The sequence below is a fragment of the Poromitra crassiceps genome, assembly GCF_964638095.1.
Source record: "Poromitra crassiceps genome assembly, chromosome: 10".
Taxonomy (NCBI): domain Eukaryota; kingdom Metazoa; phylum Chordata; class Actinopteri; order Beryciformes; family Melamphaidae; genus Poromitra; species Poromitra crassiceps.
In genome coordinates, this window is record NC_139631.1 from 2,688,209 (window position 1) to 2,708,208 (window position 20,000).

Consider the following 20,000-nt stretch of genomic DNA (forward strand, 5'->3'; position numbering starts at 1 on the left):
AGAGGAGGGGAGTAGTAGCAGGACAGAGAGAGAGAGAGAGAGGAGGGGAGTAGTAGCAGTACAGAGAGAGAAGAGAGAGAGAGGAGGGAGTAGTAGCAGTACAAGAGAGAGGAGAGAGGAGGGGAGTAGTAGCAGTACAGAGAGAGAGAGAGAGAGGAGGGGAGTAGTAGCAGTACAGAGCGATGCCTGCAGGCTCAATCTGTTCTTCACTGAGCTACATCAGTGTTAGAGACGGCGGCCGGGGACCGCGGGGAAGCCTCCGCTCGCTCCATCAAACTGTCCAGGCAGCCAGCGGAGCTGCACGGGGAGACTCTCTGCTGCCCCCGGGGCCAGTTCAAGTCGAACATCCCATTTCCGTGCCGCCTCGCCTAATTTCTCCTACGCCCCGACTTACATTTCCAATGCCCAGCGTCTGGCAGCGCCAGCCGGGCCCGCGGCCCTGTCAAAACACAGGGAGGGGCCGAGGGTGTGTGTGTGTCTGTGTGTGTGTGTGTGGTGTGTGTGTGTGTGAGAGAGTCTGTGTGTGAGTCTGTGTGTGTATGTGTGTGTCTGTGTGTGTGTCTGTGTGTGTGTGTGTGTGTGTGTGTGTGTGTGAGAGAGTCTGTGTGTGAGTCCTGTGTGTGTGTGTGTGTCTGTGTGTGTGTCTGTGTGTGTGTGTGTGTGTGTGTGTGTGTGTGTGTGTGTGTGTGTGTGTGTGTGTGTTCTTGCCTCTGAAGGCGAGCTAGCTAGCTGGCTACAGTCGTCACGGTCAGCGGAGACAAGAAGAAGCCGAAGGGAGCCGTTATGAAAGACGAGCTGCGGGAGGGAGGAGGGGGGGGGAGCAACATGGGCGCCGTAAATCAGTGTTTCTCTCTCGACGACCGCCATCATTTTTCTTCTGCGACTATATTCATAACACAGTTGTGTATTCCCCGTCCCTTCAGGTTTTTGCTCTTATTTTTTTTCACTCTCTCTCTCTGTGCTGAATAAATGCTCCCCGCTCCCTCATACATCTGCCATTAGTGTCTTGTTTTTCCCCCTCGCCAAACGACTCCATGGGTCCAGGCCAGCAGCAGCAGCAGCAGCAGCCCCCCCGCTCCCCCGGCGAGCGCTGGAAGCCAAAGTTGAGGGATGTCTTGTTGGAAAGGACAAGGCGGTCCTTTAATTTAGTGAGACGGAGGGGGCTCTTCAAGTTCACCCCCCCCCCCCCCCACCCCCCCCACCATCACCATCAATCTATCTATGCACCTCCCCCCCCTCCCCCCCTCTCCTTCCTCCTCCACCTCACCGCATACTTTGCATGGAAGCGGCGCGGAGCGGCTGCCGGGGTCTCCGAGCTGTTTACACGGGCTCTGGGTCGTGTTAAAGCCTGCTTGGCTTGGCCCCGGGTCAGAACTATATCTTTCCGCACCCCGGCTTGATTTACACGGCCCCCGCTGACTGCTCCCTTAAGTGTGTCAGCTCGGAACCCGAGTCTGGCTAATGCAAAGAGCACAGAGTAGTCTGCTTTAGTCTGCTTCAATCCATCCTACCAGCTCTCTCTCCCTCCCTCTCTCACTGTCCTCCTCTCTCCTCTTTCTCCTCTCTCCTCCAGCCCGAAGCCGCCTCCCCTCTCTCTCTGTGTTTGCCGGCTCAAATATGCTTTTTACGTGAGAGGCTGTCTCGGCCTCCTCCTCCTCCTCCTCCGGTCGATATCACTTCTACCCGCCGGAGCTGTTTTTTTTTTTTTCTCCCTCTCTCTCGCGCTCTCATTCCCTCCGGAGCTTCCATCTTCACCACGATCAATACTTCCCTAATCCACAGCTCCTAGTCTGACCCGAGGTAATCAGCTGACTTCCCCTGCTGCCTGGTGGTGAGGTCAAGGGTCAAATGGCTGTATAGATTTGATCCTGTGATCAAATCACTTTGCTACGTGCTGCTTTCAAATACAGCTCGCGGGGGTCAGGAGAAATGGCTTGATTTTTTCTCTCCCTCTCTCTGTCCATGATGGAGAGGGTTGAAGAGTGCAGTGGTGTTATGTGAGCCGTGTAAAGCCTAATGTTAGTGCACCGCTGCTCCTCTGCTCCCACAAGCATCTCGGTGTTTAGCTTGACAGTAGCCATGACATTGTTTCCCCCCTTCCCCACCGACTGGAACCTGCTGGTGCTATAGAGCCCGGTTTGTTGGTTCAACTTGCCAACCTTCTGAGAGAACCGCTTTGCTTTTCCACGGGGCGAAAAGCTGGCCCCCAAGCCCCCAGAGCCGTGTCGTTACGTCACGTCACCGTGTTACGTCTGTATGCGTCTCCGCTAAGTCCCGGCAACGCTAGCGCCATTTGTGCTGCTGCTGCTCGTTGTGACCGCTATGAGCGGCGGGTTACGTTTGAGGTCATTACGTAACGCGTTTTGATTCTTATTCCACTGCTGCTCGGATTTCACGTCCGTACTTCTGCTTTCTCGATATGAATCCACACAAAGCTCTCTTTTTCTCTTCTTTTTCTTTCTTCATTTTTTTTTATAGTGATCTTCTTTGTCTCGTGGGTTTTGGTTGGTCAAGTCTAGCAAAGAGTCGGTGCCACTCTGGCCGAGAGCCAGTTCTCTCGCTGTCGAAAACAACTGGGTTGAGAGGCTCTGAACCAGCCCTGCCACTGCCTTGGTCGAAGAAGGGTATCTACGTCCATCTGCAGTAGTACCCCAGAGAGATGTTTGATTTTCCTATACTATATCCTGATGCCAACCCACACACACACTCACCACCCCCTCAGCCTCGTCGGTGACTCATGAACTCCTCTCTAAGGCGCCGGTGCTTCTCAGAGAGGGCGAGGACGTGCGAGCGAGCAGCAAGCAAAACATCCTATTCATCAGTTCTGAAAGTTGGAGTTGGAGAACTCCGGCTGTACCCTGCATGACGAGGCTGCAGAGAGAGAGAGACCCCCGCGGCCTGGCTGTACCCTGCATGACGAGGCCGCAGAGAGAGACCCCCGCGGCCTGGCTGTACCCTGCATGACGAGGCCGCAGAGAGAGACCCCCGCGGCCTGGCTGTACCCTGCATGACGAGGCCGCAGAGAGAGACCCCGCGGCCTGGCTGTACCCTGCATGACGAGGCCGCAGACAGAGACCCCCGCGGCCTGGCTGTACCCTGCATGACGAGGCCGCAGAGAGAGACCCCCGCGGCCTGGCTGTACCCTGCATGACGAGGCCGCAGAGAGAGACCCCCGCGGCCTGGCTGTACCCTGCATGACGAGGCCGCAGAGAGAGACCCCCGCGGCCTGGCTGTACCCTGCATGACGAGGCCGCAGAGAGAGACCCCCGCGGCCTGGCTGTACCCTGCATGACGAGGCCGCAGAGAGAGACCCCCGCGGCCCTTCTGAGATCGTGCCGTCGTTTGTCCGCCTGGCGGGAGGTCCTCCGGGCGATCCTGAGACACTGCTCGTGCACCACGCCCATCAGAGTGGCCACAGCGCCAATATCCCCACACCTCATCCCAGCATCCACGGGAGGGAAATTGCGGCAAGAAATTGATGTTGTTCCACGAGTATCAGGCACCGTTTTGGTTCTCGACTATCTAAATGGACCATTACCCGCGCGCGCTCTCGCCCTAGGAGATCTGGTTTTGTCAGTACTCCCCCTCACAACCACAAGCATCTCGCTAGACGTCCGTGGAGAAATGTCTTCTAGATTTAAGCCTTTGCTTATCGATATGAAGATGTGTGAATGTCGCGTTCTCGTTGGCCTATTCGTCCGGACGACGGATCAATCGGAGCACCTGCTGTCCCCGCTGTTAAGTCAGAGGGGGTTTGTGTTTTCCATACAGTGTATTTTATTCTCTTCTCTCTCGCTCAGCGTTTAAGCTAGGCTAGCTTAACTAGACACTCGATCGATGCCTCAGAGGACTATAGAGATTCTTAGGATTCAAAGCGAGCCAGCTGACATGTGAAAGAAATGAGAGAAATGCTAAATACAAAACACAATCAAGTCTTTTGGGGGCCGTTTCACAATGTAAAATCACACGTGAGCAAAACTGCATGCTGTGAAACATCGTCTTGTTTTGGAAATATTGTTAGTAAATATTGTGGAGTTATTATTTTTATTTTTATTTCTCATTCCCACCCGCAAATTCCCTTCTAAACTCCTCACACTCACAACATAATCTGGTGCCAAAGACTGAATAACAATCTACACAGGCTGTCAAGTCTTCTTCACAACTGTGCCATGTGGCCAATTTGCAAATATTGTTATGCATATGCACCGTTTGTATTTTTCTTCTTCTCTTTTTTGTGTGTGTGTGTGAAGGAACTGACAGTGACACTCATATGCCAGCAGCTCTGGCTCCTCTTGTTTTGCCTCTCTTTCTTTTAATATATCCTGCAGCACGTACAGGCGGGGCCACCATCAGTATTCAGGCAGACAGTCCCCGCCAGACGCTGAGGCCGTGCCAGCAGTCTGCGTCGCCGGGCGACTTCTCTCCTCTGTTCCTCTCTCTCTCTCTATCTCCGAGGCGGAATTCATGGCAGAGTCTCCTCCGAGTGTGACAAGTGGAAACTGTGTGATTAATTTGGCCAGTCGTTTTAATGTGCTCCGGGATGCGCAACGCTTATTGTCTTCCCCCCGCACGTCTATTGGAATCTGCCAGAGAAAATGTCCCGGAGAATCGAGACATCCATCCCTCCCTCCCTCCCTCCCTCCCTCCCTCCCCCCGCTCTCTCTTCCTCTCTCCCGCTCTCTCTCTCTCTCTCTCTCCCTCCGTCCCCCCGCTCTCTCTCTCTCTCTTTCTCTCTCTCTCCCCTCGGCTCTCCTCGGCCTCGGCCTCATTTCAGGGCTGAGCTACAGGGCCGTCACGGGGGCCGGCCCGGGTCGAGGCCCGGCTCCAGCCAGGGCCGCTGGCACAATAAATCTCCCTCTCTCTGAAGTGTTGAAAGCTGTGTAAATGTCAAACGCATCTGTCTGATGTGCTGGCTGGGGGGGGGTTGAGCTGGAGAGGAGGTGGGGGGGGCTGGGAGGAGAGGGGGGAGGTCCCTTGTTACCCCCTCGTGGCTGGCGGTTGCCAGGTGCAGATGTTGCTGCTCGCTCCCTGCCTCTGAAGAGCAAGCCAGTTTCTTTCTTCTCCTTCCTGTGGTTGGTGAATATCCATGAGAGACAAGAGCCACTGGGGGCTTGGCTCCTGTCAGGCAGCTTAGCGAGCAGCATATCTCCCCCATTTTAACAACGTCCCCTCTGACCACCAGGCCCTGTTGTTTAGGGAAGATTCCCTTTTTGGGGTTGAGCTTTTGAATTTTTACCATTTGGTTTGTGGTGAACACTCGCCCAGTGTGGAGATTCAACCAAAGGGAGGGTACTGCGTGGCATAGCCTCCTTCTCACACACACACACACACCAGGGTCCCCACGGGTCCTTGAAATCCTTGAAAGTTTGTGAATTTGAGAAAAAAAGACCTTTAATTTGATGTGTAAGAAGGTGCTGGAAACCTGACACACACACACACACACACACACACACACACACACACACACACACACACACACACACACGCACACACACACATAGGCACATAGGCCAATCTTGACACCTTTATAGGTTCTTTGTATTCCTTACTTTGATTCAACCAAGTGTCATAGCCCAATAGGCAATCAGATACAGTACTGAATACAACTACTCTATTACTAACACCACCTCCATCCGTTCATCTCTATAGCATCCCCCCTGCCTGCTCTTACTTTTGTTACACCTGTCTCTCTCTCTCCTGCTGTGCTCACTGTCTCTCTCTCTCTCTCTCTCTCTCTCTCTCCCCCTCTCTCTCTCTCTCTCTCTGAGCCATAGCTAGTATCCCCTCTACACTCTGCTGCAGTGAATGCTTCTTGTAAAGGGATAAGCCCCCTGCTGTGCTCTTTTGATATTATTTTTCCTCCTCGCCGGCGTTAGCCCAGTAGAGGCCTCCTCCCTCGTCTCACGGCTACCGCAGCAGCAGCAGCAGCAACAACGGGGCAGGGAGCGCGCCTGCCTGCCCGGGGAATACATGTCATCTGTTGGGTCGCATGCTAACAACACATTCACACTGGTTTTCCTGAGGAGGCTTTCAGCTGCAGGTTGGATCCATTTGACCGGATGGAGACAGGAGAGACGGCTGTTTTGAATGTGAATGTTTGAATGTACGAGTGGCGAGGGAACAAAATGGCTGCTGGTGATTATTACCACAGGTTGTGATGAGCCAATAACAAGCGGTATACAGTAGTAAATGGCTGACAATTAATCTGTCCAGAATCGTGGGGTCTGAATGGAGACTTGATTGACAGGAAGCCGTAAGCCACGGTCTCTTCTTCACGCCCTGCACTCTGTAATGAAGGTCTTTTGACGAGCCAAAGCCGCAAATTAGGGTTTGCAAACATTCCCCCGAGAGAAAAGAGCACATGTCGCAACGAAATGTGGCAGATTTCTCTCTCGTTCTCCACTCTTATGTGGGCCATCAAAATGTGATAGACACGGTTTAGAAGAAAAAAAAATAGCACCTATTAGGACACAATTATTTCAAGCTTGAAATAAAGAAAAAAAAATGCTATTGCCTAAAATAGCAGTATTATGCTATAGTGTGCAAAGAACATGATTTTTCCCAGAAGCGATGGAATGCATTTTACAATCAAATTCCCCCACACTCAAGCATGTGCTTCTCCCGTCTTATCTGTCTTATCAGGGACATTTTATATTGCTGCGCGTCCTTCTCTTCTTCTTACCCCCCCCCCCCACAGCTCTATAATCACACACAACAATCACTCCAGCAGAAAGAAAGAACGTCTCAAACTCAATACGTCATTCTCTCTGTCATGTCCTTGTTCCACATCTCCTGTAAGAAGGCCTCCATATGCACAGTGGGCGCTCCGGCGTGTGTTTTTCTTCTTCTTCTGCAGATAGAGATACAAACACAACAATATAAAGCATCCTAAGTTTCTTCTTCTGCAGATAGAGATACAAACACAACAATATAAAGCATCCTAAGTTTCTTCTTCTGCAGATAGAGATACAAACACAACAATATAAAGCATCCTAAGTTTCTTCTTCTGCAGATAGAGATACAAACACAACAATATAAAGCATCCTAAGTTTCTTCTTCTGCAGATAGAGATACAAACACAACAATATAAAGCGTCCTAAGTTTCTTCTTCTGCAGATAGAGATACAAACACAACAATATAAAGCGTCCTAAGTTTCTTCTTCTGCAGACAGAGATACAAACGCAACAATATAAAGCATCCTAAGGGGGTCGAGCCACAGCATTTCTTCACTCGAACCCTCTGCCAGCCAGGACTCCTCCCACTATATCCCTTGTCTTTTGCCGAGTCTGATGAATGGCGGGGCAGTGAGTGGAGGCTGCACCCCCCCTGCCCGGCCACTGAGCCCTTGCACTGATTACTCTCGTTACTTAATTATACATTTGGACCCACCACACTCGCTACAAAGGGCCGCTGTGCTGCCATTGACCCAACTCCCTCCCCATTGTGCCCGGTTCTGAAAGGGAGTCAAAGAAAATAAAGAGGGCCCACTTAAATATGTTGCCACAGAGACTTAATTGACGGATTGAAGGCAGTTTTTTTTTCTTCAATGGGGGGCCCCTCCCCCCACCATACACCGTCCCCCCCCTCCCCCCACCATACACCCCCCCCCCCCCCCCCTTCCCTCCATGTGGCTCTTCGCTTGAATCGCTCCGCTCCTCGTGCATCCTGCTGTGAGGTCCAGTGGGAGTGGCCCACTGCTCGGCCACTCCCACTTCCACAACTGCACACTGTCTGTCGTCTCCGGGGAGGGTGTTACCAGCCAAGAGCATTTATTCACCATTAGTCACAAATGAACGTGAGAAACGGAAGGGGAGGATTGGGGTGAATGCCAGCGCCAAGGAATGCACTTCTGTCATCTGTACACTTATATACACACTATACAGCTTTACGTTACTTTGGACTTTCAGCCGTTACAGCGATCTGTTATCCTACAAAGAAAATAAGCTAAAAAGGGAAAAAAAAACATACTCAAACATTCCAGTAGACTAAAGGAAAATAATTGGTCTGAATGTATTTTATTTTTTGTCATAAGAGAAAGAGGCATGGTGCTCTCTCTCTCAATATCAAAATCTAATTTATTTTCTGAAAAAATAATGTCGCAGTCTTGTGGCTGTCAGCACGCCAAGAATGAAGAGCCGCGCGCGGCGCTCATTGTCAACACTCAGAATCTATTTGCAACTTACAAGGTCTGATTTGTTTGAGCCGGGGTCGCCGAGTATTCTGACGCCTAAATGACTACAAGTTTGACGAAAAACCACTTCCCTTGAATAGAAGGCGGTTTGGCCGCCTTGCCCCCCCCCCCCCCCCCCCCGCCCGCCACACAAGACGACAACATTCAGAATTCCACCCACGCTCTTCCTCACTTCCTTCATACCTGTAGAACTGAACTGAAGATTGGTTTGTCATGAGGCAAGATTTGAAATAGCACACTTAATAGGCGCTGGGTGTGAGTATTGAGAGAGCCCTGCTGGTGTGTGTGTGTGTGCCCTTGAGATAATCAAACCAATTTGACAGCGTACTCAAAAGGCTAAATGACAAGCTTTAACTGAATGCGAAGTCACTGACAAGCCCTAAATAACAGCACGCGGCGTATACTATTATTTGTTTTCTGCCTTTTGTTGAATGCACAGTATTGAATTTGAACACCAGAATAGCGTTATTGTGCGGCCTGTGCCACTTTTGAAATTTGAAAAAAACTCTTTCAGACTGCCGATGTCTCTCTCTCTCTCTCTCTCTCTCTCTCTCTCTCTCTCTCTCTCTCTCTCTCTCTCCTCTCTATTCTTCGGGCGTTTGTGCTGAAAGCTGTCAGTGAAGGAGAGATTGCACACAAAAATAACAACTGCACTGATTATGAGCTACTGGGGGGGTGCAAATGAATAATTCTTTATGTTCCCTGTGTCTGTCTCTTCTCTGTTGCAGTGTGACAGCGAGAGTGACGTTGACGACAAGGTAAGACTGCTACCCCCCCCCCCCCCCCCCCCCGCCCCGCCCCGCCCCCTCCTGTTTATTCGCCCGCCACCACGTGAAGTGGCTGAGAGTTTGTGAATAACAAATGTGAGCTGGCTCTAAAGCAGGGAGACAGTCACAGTGTGTTGTTAGCGAGAAGAGACGAGCGCTAATAGACACGCCGCCGCTGCCACCGCTGTTCATCATTTGCATTTTACACAGCGAGAAAGTGACAAGGAAAACACCCGTACAGGAGCCCATGTTGTTGTTGTGTCTCTCTCTCTCTCTCTCTCTCTCTCTCTCTCTCTCTCTCTCTCTCTCTCTCTCTCCACTGTTAGTTTTGGGGTGTAAGCAGATGTGGCGTCTATTGTTTTTGTTACGCGTAATGCCTGAACATAACGCCTTGAATTATGCCTTGCAGCCTAGATCATAGTGTGTGCTGCGTGTGTGCGCACTTGATCAAATCGTTTCCCAGCTTCCTTCAATAGAAATGTTCATCTTTGAATGTCAAATGAATTTCATGCACACAACATGTTACCTCTATAGTCGTTTGCTAATATGCTAGCAATATACCAGCTAGCGTGTCTGTGTGTGCGTCAAATAGAAGCGTACCATTTTGCCGGTGATGGCATCAGGTATTCGCCAGATACAGGTGACAGTCTGACAGATGTAGCCTATCAGGGTTAACTTGACTTCTGTATATGTGTTTATCACGGACTTATATGCTGGTTGGCTGATGGCAGCCACCTGGCTTGGAGATGAAGCGCCTTCGGGGAGCCTCGATCGCGCATCCCAATTCCCCCACAGTTTAGCAATTACTCCCTGGTAAATGAATGAGATAGCATGTCTAATCTGCTGTAAGCTTAGCTCCCAGTTCTGTGGAAATGTCTGTGGCTCTCCCTATAAATAATACATTGATAGCAGCAGCCCCAATTTGCATTAACTGTAGCCTGGCAAGTCAATAGGCTTTTATCTCTTCATTGAAGCGAGAAGGAACTGAGGCCGCTCGCTAGTCGACACGACAGAGGGAGGCTAGCAGGCCTGTCAGTCTCCATACGCCCGCCTGGCATCACTGTGGGGGGTAGAGAGGGGTGCAGGGTAGGAGAGAGGAGAGGAGAGGAGAGGGGGGAAGCGTTTGACAAAACTCATTGTTTATAGTTTTTGTTGTTGTTGTTTGCTTTGTTGTTTTTGTTTGACAAAACTCATTGTTTATAGTTTTTTTTGTTGTTGTTTGCTTTGTTGTTTTTGTTTGACAAAACTGATTGTTTATCGTTTTTTTTCGTGAGTTTTTGTTAATGTGCAATACGATATATTGCCAGACAAAATATCACGATACTATGCTGTATCCATCTCCCCCTCCCCCCCCCCATCCTTCCTGGTAGGCAGGGAATCTACTGCTGCACTACCCGGACACCATCTCATGTCACCTTTGTTACAAGTTACCATGCGTTCACACGGTGAGCAGCATGATCAACAAGTGACTGTTAGTCCATTGATTTCCTATAGAGCTGAGTGACTGAGGTTGCTGGGAAAAGAGAGCCACAGCTGAACCTTTCGTGGTCATAGGCTGTCAACAGCCAATACGATTTGCACACTTCCTTGTTTCCCTACCAGTGTCATTTTGATTCATGAACAATAGTTTTGCCTGGCAGTGGACGTTTTTTGGATTCCAGCCATTCAAATCTTCCCAGTTCTCTACAACTGTTATGAAACGTTATGAAAGGCAACACCAGAATACATGATTTACCTGTTCAGAGCTTTGTAGCTGCATGAGATTGCTACACAGATGCAATCAGAGACTCTGGCCTCGCCCACAATTGATAAGAATAGTGCAACCTGTGTGAATGTGCTGTTAGATTGTGTATAAGGTAAGTATTTATATTTCTCAACTGTACTGATTGATGGATGGTAACGTCTCAGTATCTGCATGAAGACGTATTCTCATGAAATGTTCGTACAGTACGATATCTTACGAAAACCGTTTTCCGTCAGTTTTGCGCATAATCCCACGAATGTCCAACGCATTCAGCGTGTGGAGGATGGCCTGGTGGTGCCCGGGGAGGCATGGTGCGTTTCCTGCTTGAAAACGGTTTGGGCAACTTGCGTTTAGGCAAGTAAAACAACTTGGTTAAGTTTAGGCTTATGGTTTGTGTTCGGCTTAAATTACAAAAATGTTAAATATGGTTGAAATTTTGACTTTGGACATGCCAGGTTCGAACACGGATCCCCGGCGTGAAAGGCGAGTGTTTTATGCCTTCACCACCCCAACCGCTGCCCCCTACTGACCACCCCAACCACTGCCCCTACTGTAAGCGGCACTCCAGCTTATTTGAATGTTGCGTGGTGAAGAATGGGTAGACATATGAATGATAGTGCTTTACTGTTCATAGGTTTTAGCACAGACAGTGAATGAGAACAGCCTAATCAAGATGATGAGAGTTGTAGTGAATCATCCATTGCAAATTGCTGGGGAAGGGAAGAAGAAGAGTGGTGGTGGTGAGGGGGGGGGAGGAGGAGAGACATCTTGACAAGCCATCACCAAAAGTAAAAAAAAGAAAAGGCGCGGGTGTAAAAATGGGTTTCCATGAGGAGAAAGACAAACACTGTCATTTGTAATTGCCAGCACTCAGGATAACTCTGCGGCGTTAATTTTCTGCAACGTTTGGCTGAAACAGGTGCCAGCTCCTCCCGCCTCTCTCCAACCAAAACAAAGGCTCCTTTCACATCAGATTAGCAGACACCTGAACACCCACATTGTCAGGATTTCACAGATTAACTTAATTAGAATATTGCTTCCAGGTGTACCCCCAGGGTGCAATCAGTTACACGGCGTTTGAATAAAAAGTGACGAGCTGCCGCTGCGGCGCGCCCGGCTTTGATAGCAGCGTCTGTGGTGAAACACTCGTATCGAAAGCGATGCTCGGAGATACCGACGTGTTTCCAAAACATTGCGTCAAGACTTTCATTTTTTTCCGGGATATTGTCACTTCTGGTTCAGCGTGAGGCTGGCATTATAGGGCGATATCTATGCAGATTGGGCCCAGCCTTGAGGAAACAAGCAATCACATAGGGTGGGTGTTCCATTCTCATCGCCTGCCTTCCCTTCTTGGGAGGTCCCAAGGATCCAGGATTACGTGACGTTTGACAATGACAATAACAATAACAGCTCTGACCTTGACTCACCTCGCCTGTGACTGGAGGGAAAACCCACACAATGAGAGAATGTTTTCTCTGTGTCTTAACTGTTATTAAAGCAACGCTCGGTGTGTGTTTGCCCATAGCCGTGCTAAACACAGGGACTAACCGCACGCTGGAGATATACCTCCACAACAGAGGGACTGTGTGGAGATATACCTCCACGACAGAGGGACTGTGTGGAGATATACCTCCACAACAGAGACTCTGTGTGGAGATATATCTCCACAACAGAGGGACTGTGTGAAGATATACCTCCACAACAGAGGGACTGTGTGGAGATATACCTCCACCACAGAGGGACTGTGTGGAGATATATCTCCACAACAGAGGGACTGTGTGGAGATATATCTCCACAACAGAGGGACTGTGTGGAGATATACTGTACCTCCACAACAGAGGGACTGTGTGGAGATATACCTCCACCACAGAGGGACTGTGTGGAGATATACCTCCACAACAGAGGGACTGTGTGGAGATATACCTCCACCACAGAGGGACTGTGTGGCGATATACCTCCACCACAGAGGGACTGTGTGGAGATATACCTCCACCACAGAGGGACTGTGTGGAGATATACCTCCACCACAGAGGGACTGTGTGGAGATATACCTCCACCACAGAGGGACTGTGTGGAGATATACCTCCACCACAGAGGGACTGTGTGGAGATATACCTCCACCACAGAGGGACTGTGTGGATATATACCTCCACAACAGAGGTACTGTGTGGAGATATACCTCCACCACAGAGGGACTGTGTGGAGATATACCTCCACCACAGAGGGACTGTGTGGAGATATACCTCCACCACAGAGGGACTGTGTGGAGATATACCTCCACCACAGAGGGACTGTGTGGATATATACCTCCACAACAGAGGTACTGTGTGGAGATATACCTCCACCACAGAGGGACTGTGTGGAGATATACCTCCACCACAGAGGGACTGTGTGGAGATATACCTCCACCACAGAGGGACTGTGTGGAGATATACCTCCACCACAGAGGGACTGTGTGGATATATACCTCCACAACAGAGGTACTGTGTGGAGATATACCTCCACCACAGAGGGACTGTGTGGAGATATACCTCCACCACAGAGGGACTGTGTGGAGATATACCTCCACCACAGAGGGACTGTGTGGAGATATACCTCCACCACAGAGGGACTGTGTGGATATATACCTCCACAACAGAGGTACTGTGTGGAGATATACCTCCACAACAGAGGTACTGTGTGGAGATATACTTATAATAGATATACATCTTGTTTTTGAGGTCTTTGTAATGGGGGAGTTTGAGTCAGTTTCCATGTCACGGCCTCTGTGTGACTGTCAGTTGATGAAAATGTTTTTATATGCCTGGAACACGTGTTAGCCATTTACTCTTTCACACAAAAATGTGTTTGTAAATGGCTGTGACATCCCAGACAGCACGATGTCACAAGGCCAATATCTGATCTAATTGTGACTGTATGAGATATGTGTTACTTCACATCCTGCCCACTTACATTCTTTTATTTGGCTCATGAGGAAGCTGTTAAACTTTAGGGCCCAATTGAGCGCTTTGATGATGTGAACTAGGTGATTGTTGTTGTTTTATTGCCCCAACGTAGTTAAAACCAGTAATGTTATTAGGCTTTTAGTGACACTCAAGGTCTTGATTATTGATGTTCACCTTTAACGGTGAGGTTGAACCTGGTTTCTGTGAAAGGGAATTTGCTTGTAGAAGAACTTGACAAACCTCGGGAACGCCACATTACCCATAAGACCGTGCGTTATTAAAAGGGTTTCTTCAAGCACTATAAACGCCGCCGCCCCCCCCCCCACCCCTCCCCGCTGCACCTGCTATATACAGTATCAGCAAGCCAACCCTGACATCTTCTGACACGTCTGTCTCAGATGCTCCAGACGGTCATTTTTCTCTCATTGGAGAGAGAGAGTGAGAATGAGGGAGCGAGAGCAAGAGTGAGAGGGAGTGAGAAAGTGTAAATAGAGTGGGCTTTATATCCCTTCTCAGTTTGTTCATGCACTCCCCTGAAGTGTCATCCTATCTCCATTAGGGCCCCACTCCGCCGTCCTCACCATCTCCTCCAATTCCCTCTGTAGTCTTTCACCTCGGCACATAATACAGTGTCTGTCTGTCTGTCTGTCTGTCTCGTGTCTGTCTGTCTGGTGTCTGTCTGGTGTCTGTCTGTCTGTCTGTGTCGCTGGCTGTCACCGTCTGTCCTCTGCCGACGTTAACATGGCGGCCTCATGTCAGGTGCGTTGCCGCCTCGTCGCGGCGTTGCGCGGAGGACACCCAGGTGGGCTAATCCTATTTGGTCCTATTTGCAGAGCAGTCACTCAGCAGAAACGCTATCCGTCTCTGGGGGTGGGCGAGTCTCCCAGGACCATTACCACATCCTGTCTATCAGCTCTTTTTATGGCAGCGTCGTACTCATCTGTGGCGAGGCAGCCGCCGCGCCGGCTTTGATTGACACATTAATTCCCTCCCGCCCTCCCGCCGCTATCTTCTTCTCCGCCGGAGGAATGGCTGCCGTATCCCCGGCTCACGTCAGAGCGTCTCGCCCGCCTCATCGGTAACGGCTCGTCAAGCTAGCGCCGTCCTCCCAGGTGATGTATCGTGAGGGGGGGGGGAGAGAGGCGAGCGGTGCACCCGCCTAGAAAAGAGAGAGGAAAAAAAACGAGCACGCAATGAGGATGTAAGTGCAGAACATCAACACTCCCCTCACCTGTCTATTTGTCTTATCATTGTTTTCCCCTCCCCCCTTGTTTTATGAACTACCTGCTCCCTATCGCTCAATGCCTGCCTGCCTGCGCTCTCTTCTCGTTTCTGTTCCTCTTCTCTTGCGGCAGCCATGTTGGAAGAGAGACACACACACACACATGCACACTCATCATCATCATCCGCCGCCGCCGCCGAGCAAGATTCCAGCTTGGTGTCCGAGAGGAGCGCCGTCGTATTCAATAACAAACAGACCACCCGCCGGGCCGCTGACAACCCCAACGTTTTTTTTTTTTTTTTTTTTTTTTTAACGGGCGGGGAGAAACGGAGCGGCTTAATGTTTCGACACAAGCGATCATCCGTCCTCATCTCCTTAATGAAATTAGATGAAGTGCACCTGGGAAAGAGCTGAGAAAGCAGAATGCCTCCTCGCCACCTCCTTTAATCTAAAACCAATTTGCCAGTAATATTCCTTTCCCTCCATCACCCCACCCCCCCCCCTCAGCTTGGGATTTTGCCGGCCCTGATTTCAAAATGGAGGAGGAACGAGACAAGACCAGAGCCGACTGGCTGCATTCAGCTCCCCACAGGCACTGTGAAATTACAACTGACACCGGCAACACAGGCCTTAATATGGAGATGTCATTTTTCTCCTCTTTCTTCTCTCTCTCTCCCTCTCTCTCTCTCTCTCTCTCTCTCTCTCTCTCTCTCTCTCTCTCTCTTTCATTTTCTCTCACTCAGTTCTTCCCTCTGGTCACCATGGTTTTCACGTTCTGGACAAAAAAACAACAACTTTGAATGTCAATCCCGTTTTTTTCCATCTCCAAGACTATCTTTAGATGCAAGATCTCTCCAGTATGGTTATTGGTTAACGTTAGAGTTAAGGTCAGTTACCTTCGCCTCATACGTTCATAATCATCTTCTGAGCTGACAAGCATGGCGAGCTCTGGCTTTTCGCAGATCGACCAGAAATGAACCGCCGAAAAAGCCCTGCTGTGGAAATGTGGGTTTATGTTTCCATCAGCTGGTATCATGATGTTGGTCTCCTCCAGCTCTTACACCACGCCTGGAAACACTTAACTATTTAATTTATATTGGGCTGTTTGCAACATGCTCTCATCTCTGGTCCGCTCCAGATCATGTGTGCTGTGCGGTGTCATTTTTTTCTTCTCCTTTTCCCCCCGGTTGTCAAGAGATACATCTGTTGCGCATTTAGCGTGTTAGTGTGCGGTGATCTCTGAGCACATTTTGGATTTGTCTCTGAAGCGAAAGGAGGGGGGGGGGGGGGGGGGGGTACTTTGTCTTAGCGTGTGTGTTTTCGTGCTTGAAACGAGCGCGAGGGCATGCTCGCTCGCTCGCCGGAGAAACCCGGCCCTAATGCATGTTGGGAAGGAGAGGAGGCAGCGATGACAGGGAAAGACTCTGAGCTTCTGCGGGGCCAGCGGACGCGGCCAACTGACATCAGCAAAGACGGCCTGTCACTAGCGATGCGTGTCACGCTGCGGCGGCGCGAAGGGAAAGCCGGCATAGCGATGGCGTCAGCGATGTGCCACCCCCAATCGCCCGCTCCGGATTCCTCTTCTTAGGTTAGCACTGTCGGTTAGCATCACGGATGAAAATAGACGATTTGCGGCTAGCAGAACAACATACACCAGCCTCTCGGGGGGGCGGGGGAGGTGTGAAAACATAACATGGTGGCGTCTGGGTTGTAATCTTCTCTCGCTCACTGTCTCCTCTCGGAGAAATTGTTTGTGCTGGCAGAGGGCGTTAATAAAACAGCCACGACCATTGTTATTGTGAGAAGTATCATCGCCCCGATGGATTCTTCAATACTGTTTTTCCCACCTGAGTCCTGTAACAGCCGGGAGGATTTTCTCCTGCGAGGGCCAAGGTGAAATGCTCGGAATGCTCGATTTCACAATTTTCTGCTCGAGATCTCGCCGGTTTCGATGACGCGACGACACACCAAGCGTGGCGCGCGCCATATCAAACAAGACAAGCTGTGAAGGATCGCACCACCAGCGCTAACACGTTAACATGATCCAACTGATTCTTATCAGAACGTTGTTATTACCGGGGGGAGCACCGTTGCACATTGCATTATTATTATTCAATTACAATCAGCCGTCGCTCGCCCTTTGCCTCACCTATAGGCACTCATCTCAGTCTACGTTTAAATAGGCAGCTAAACCAGAGCAGGCCGGCGCTCAATGTGTCCACTCTGCTCCAAACAGCACGGCAGGGCCAGTCTTTGTTTTTCAAACGGCCCCGTGTTTGAATAACAATCCAAGTACTATATACATTTTTCCACATGAGTAATAAAAGTAAAATTGAGTCCATATTGGCTGCAGATGTTCTTCTGCAGAGAGAGGGAGGGAGAAAAAAGGCACAACTGTTTTTGTGTACGTGGATGTAAGATTTGAGTGTTTCTGATCGTGCATAAACATAATGCCTAAGTGGCTTTTTATTCAATAAACATGGTTGGGCTGTAATTACTTACACATTTCTGCTGGCTGGAAAATGCAAGACAGGGCTTTGTGTGTGTGTGTGTGTGTGTGTTTGGAGCTGGCGCAGCAAGACCTGGTGTCTGTCCCAGGCTTGGCTTGTCTGCACAAGCCTTCTTAATGCAACGGGACTGGCTTTTCCTCCAACAACAAATGGCATCTACGCAATCAGAGACAAATATAGAATTCCCTGTTGTTATTAGGAGGCGAAGATAATGTTTCCCCCAAGAATCGTGGCTTTCTCTACCGGCCAGGAACACATCAGTGTACAAGGAGCTTAGGTCCACTGTGGCTGTCAGAAGAATGTTTGGAGAGCCCCGGCTCCCTCTCCAGACAAAGGGGCCAGTCAGCCAAGTAGCACGCTAGTCATATTATTTTGTAGTGGTTTTTTAAAGGGAAAAATCAACACACATTAAGAGCGGTCATAGGCCATCATTATTTCCTGAGCCTCTCTCCGCTTTGTCTCTGTTTACCGAGTATTTCCTACTGAAGGACGAGCCAAGTTTGTTAATGGCGAGGATCAAGCTACGCCGCGGCGCGCTCGTAACGCGGGCGATGACGGACAATGAAGGAAGCGAGCGAGCTGCGCGTCTCGGGCCTCTCTCTCTCCCACCCAGCGAGAGTCTTCCTCCTGCTAACCGCTCGAGCATCACGGGGACAATCTAAACACCCGGATGCCCATGTGTGGATGCGTGGAGGCCCGACGAGAGCCAGACCTCAGGCCCCTGCAGGCACCCGGGCGTCACCCGGGCCTCCGGAGGGAGAACTTTCCGCGGGCGAGCGCGGTGGTTCTGTGATGTGGAGAGCCCGACCGCCCGGGAGAGAGCGCTCGCTCCGAGATCAGGACCCAAACACACACACACAGGGGCTCAGCTGCCTTCAATTAAGCCAGCAAGCCTCAGCCACTGCAGCCCCTCATGCACGAAACCAGGCCGCTTTGATCTGCACCAGCCGCAGGAGGAGGAGGAGGGGGGGGGTGAGGAGGTACAGGGCTTGAAAGATTACAGGGAAAAAAATGATTGTATCAAAGGGTGCTCCATAAAACTTAACGGGGGGATTTGGGGGGCTCAGGGGGGGCGGCGAGAAGCGGGGCACTAACGACGGTTGCCACTCATGTTCATTTGCCAGTTATTTTTCCCCTCGCCCTTTGAGTGGGCTTTAATTAGTCGACGCACCTGGAAGTTAACTGCGGAACTCTCCCTCCTGCCACTCCGCTTTTTTATCGGGCAGGCAGATCGGCCCCCGAGTCGCTGAGGGCTCGTTGGCGTAATCGAAGTGGATGCGCGTGTCGGGAAGGGGGGGGGGGGGGGGGCACAGAAGAGACGGGGCCACGCTTACGGCTACGAGGTGCGGAGCCACAGCCAGACATCGGCATTAAAAGCCTCCCCCTGCCAAGCAGCCACAGACGCAGGCAGCATGGGCATCCATTAAATCAATTTGACTTCATTAGCGCAGACCTGCTAGTCCTGGGGTGCCTGCAGAGATGCCGGGGGGGGTGGGGGGTGGTGGGGGGTGGGGCCAGGGGTGGGGCCAGGGGCGCGGGTGGGGGGGGTGGGGGGGAGGTTTGAGTGGCATCAGCGCTGCGCTCTGAGGAGAGCTAACACATGGCACTGACAGGCTGAATATGGCCCGGGTTCTTAACGCTGGGACGGCTGCCAAGGCCGAGGCAACATGCGTCACTGGCTTTTGGGGAGCTCAATCAACACCCGGTCGGAGCATTAACACAGAGCGCGCCCCCCACGCCACCTCGGCGGGGACGCCGCGGGTCGCCGGAGCTCGCCGTGCGAGTCATGCGTGTGTGTGCACACGGCGAATGTGGCAGCGTGATATGATACAGAGCCGCTGCCAAGGGGTGGGCTGACCTGCTGCCATCACCTTCCCACACTGCCAGAAACCTGCCTGTTGTTTGGGGACAGAGCTGGCATTTATCTCATTGCCGTGTTGATTTATAGCTGCGGTGTGTGTCTGTCATCCCGCCAGCCTGAGTGCAAAATGACACCAAGCCCCACCAGAGATCAATTGATTAGCGGCTTATCGTCTCGGCAGCGGTCGGTAATCAAAAGTGACACGTTCAAAATAAACACAAAATAATCATTTCTCAGGTGCTAACGTTGATTGCTTCTGGCGTGCCGAGTGATTTCTCTTCATGCGCCACTTATACGCACGCAGGCCTGTAGCGTTGTTGTCCCTCTGCTCCGCTGGAGATTTACTGCTGGAAATGAAATCAATGATTCAAATCACGGGCTGCATTGGAATCCCGTAGATAGAGCAGCCATGCCTCGCTTTTTGATCACTTAATTTCAACCCAAAGAGTACCTTTGTAGATACAATGCTCTCGTTATAATGGCCGTAAATATGACGTTGCAGTGCTATTTTGTTCCTACAGTGGGGTAAAATGTGCTTGTTCCAAGACTAATTGACCAAGTGTGGTACATAAATTACTGCATTTGAGTTGAAAATTGAGCCATGGCTATAATTCTTGGGGAAGATATTGTTACTGGATCTCAAAACGTTTCAGGCTAGTTTCATTCAGCCACTAAAAATAATATCATCGTGGTGGAGAAGAGTTAAGAGGAGGGGTTTGGATTTTGGGGAGGCTTTGTTTTGTTTTCTGTGGAGCTGTC

General features: G+C 50.6%; 1 protein-coding gene across 6 annotated transcripts in view; it reads left to right on the top strand.

Moving 5' to 3' along the window:
- fbrsl1 (fibrosin-like 1) overlaps window positions 1–20,000 on the top strand; it is a 420,341-nt gene that overhangs the window by 271,101 nt on the left and 129,240 nt on the right. For all 6 annotated transcript variants that reach the window (XM_083644557.1, XM_083644556.1, XM_083644560.1 and 3 more), the window contains one exon: window positions 8,921–8,950. In XM_083644557.1, coding sequence (XP_083500683.1) covers window positions 8,921–8,950 — 30 coding nt within the window. The remainder of the gene's footprint in view (window positions 1–8,920; window positions 8,951–20,000) is intronic.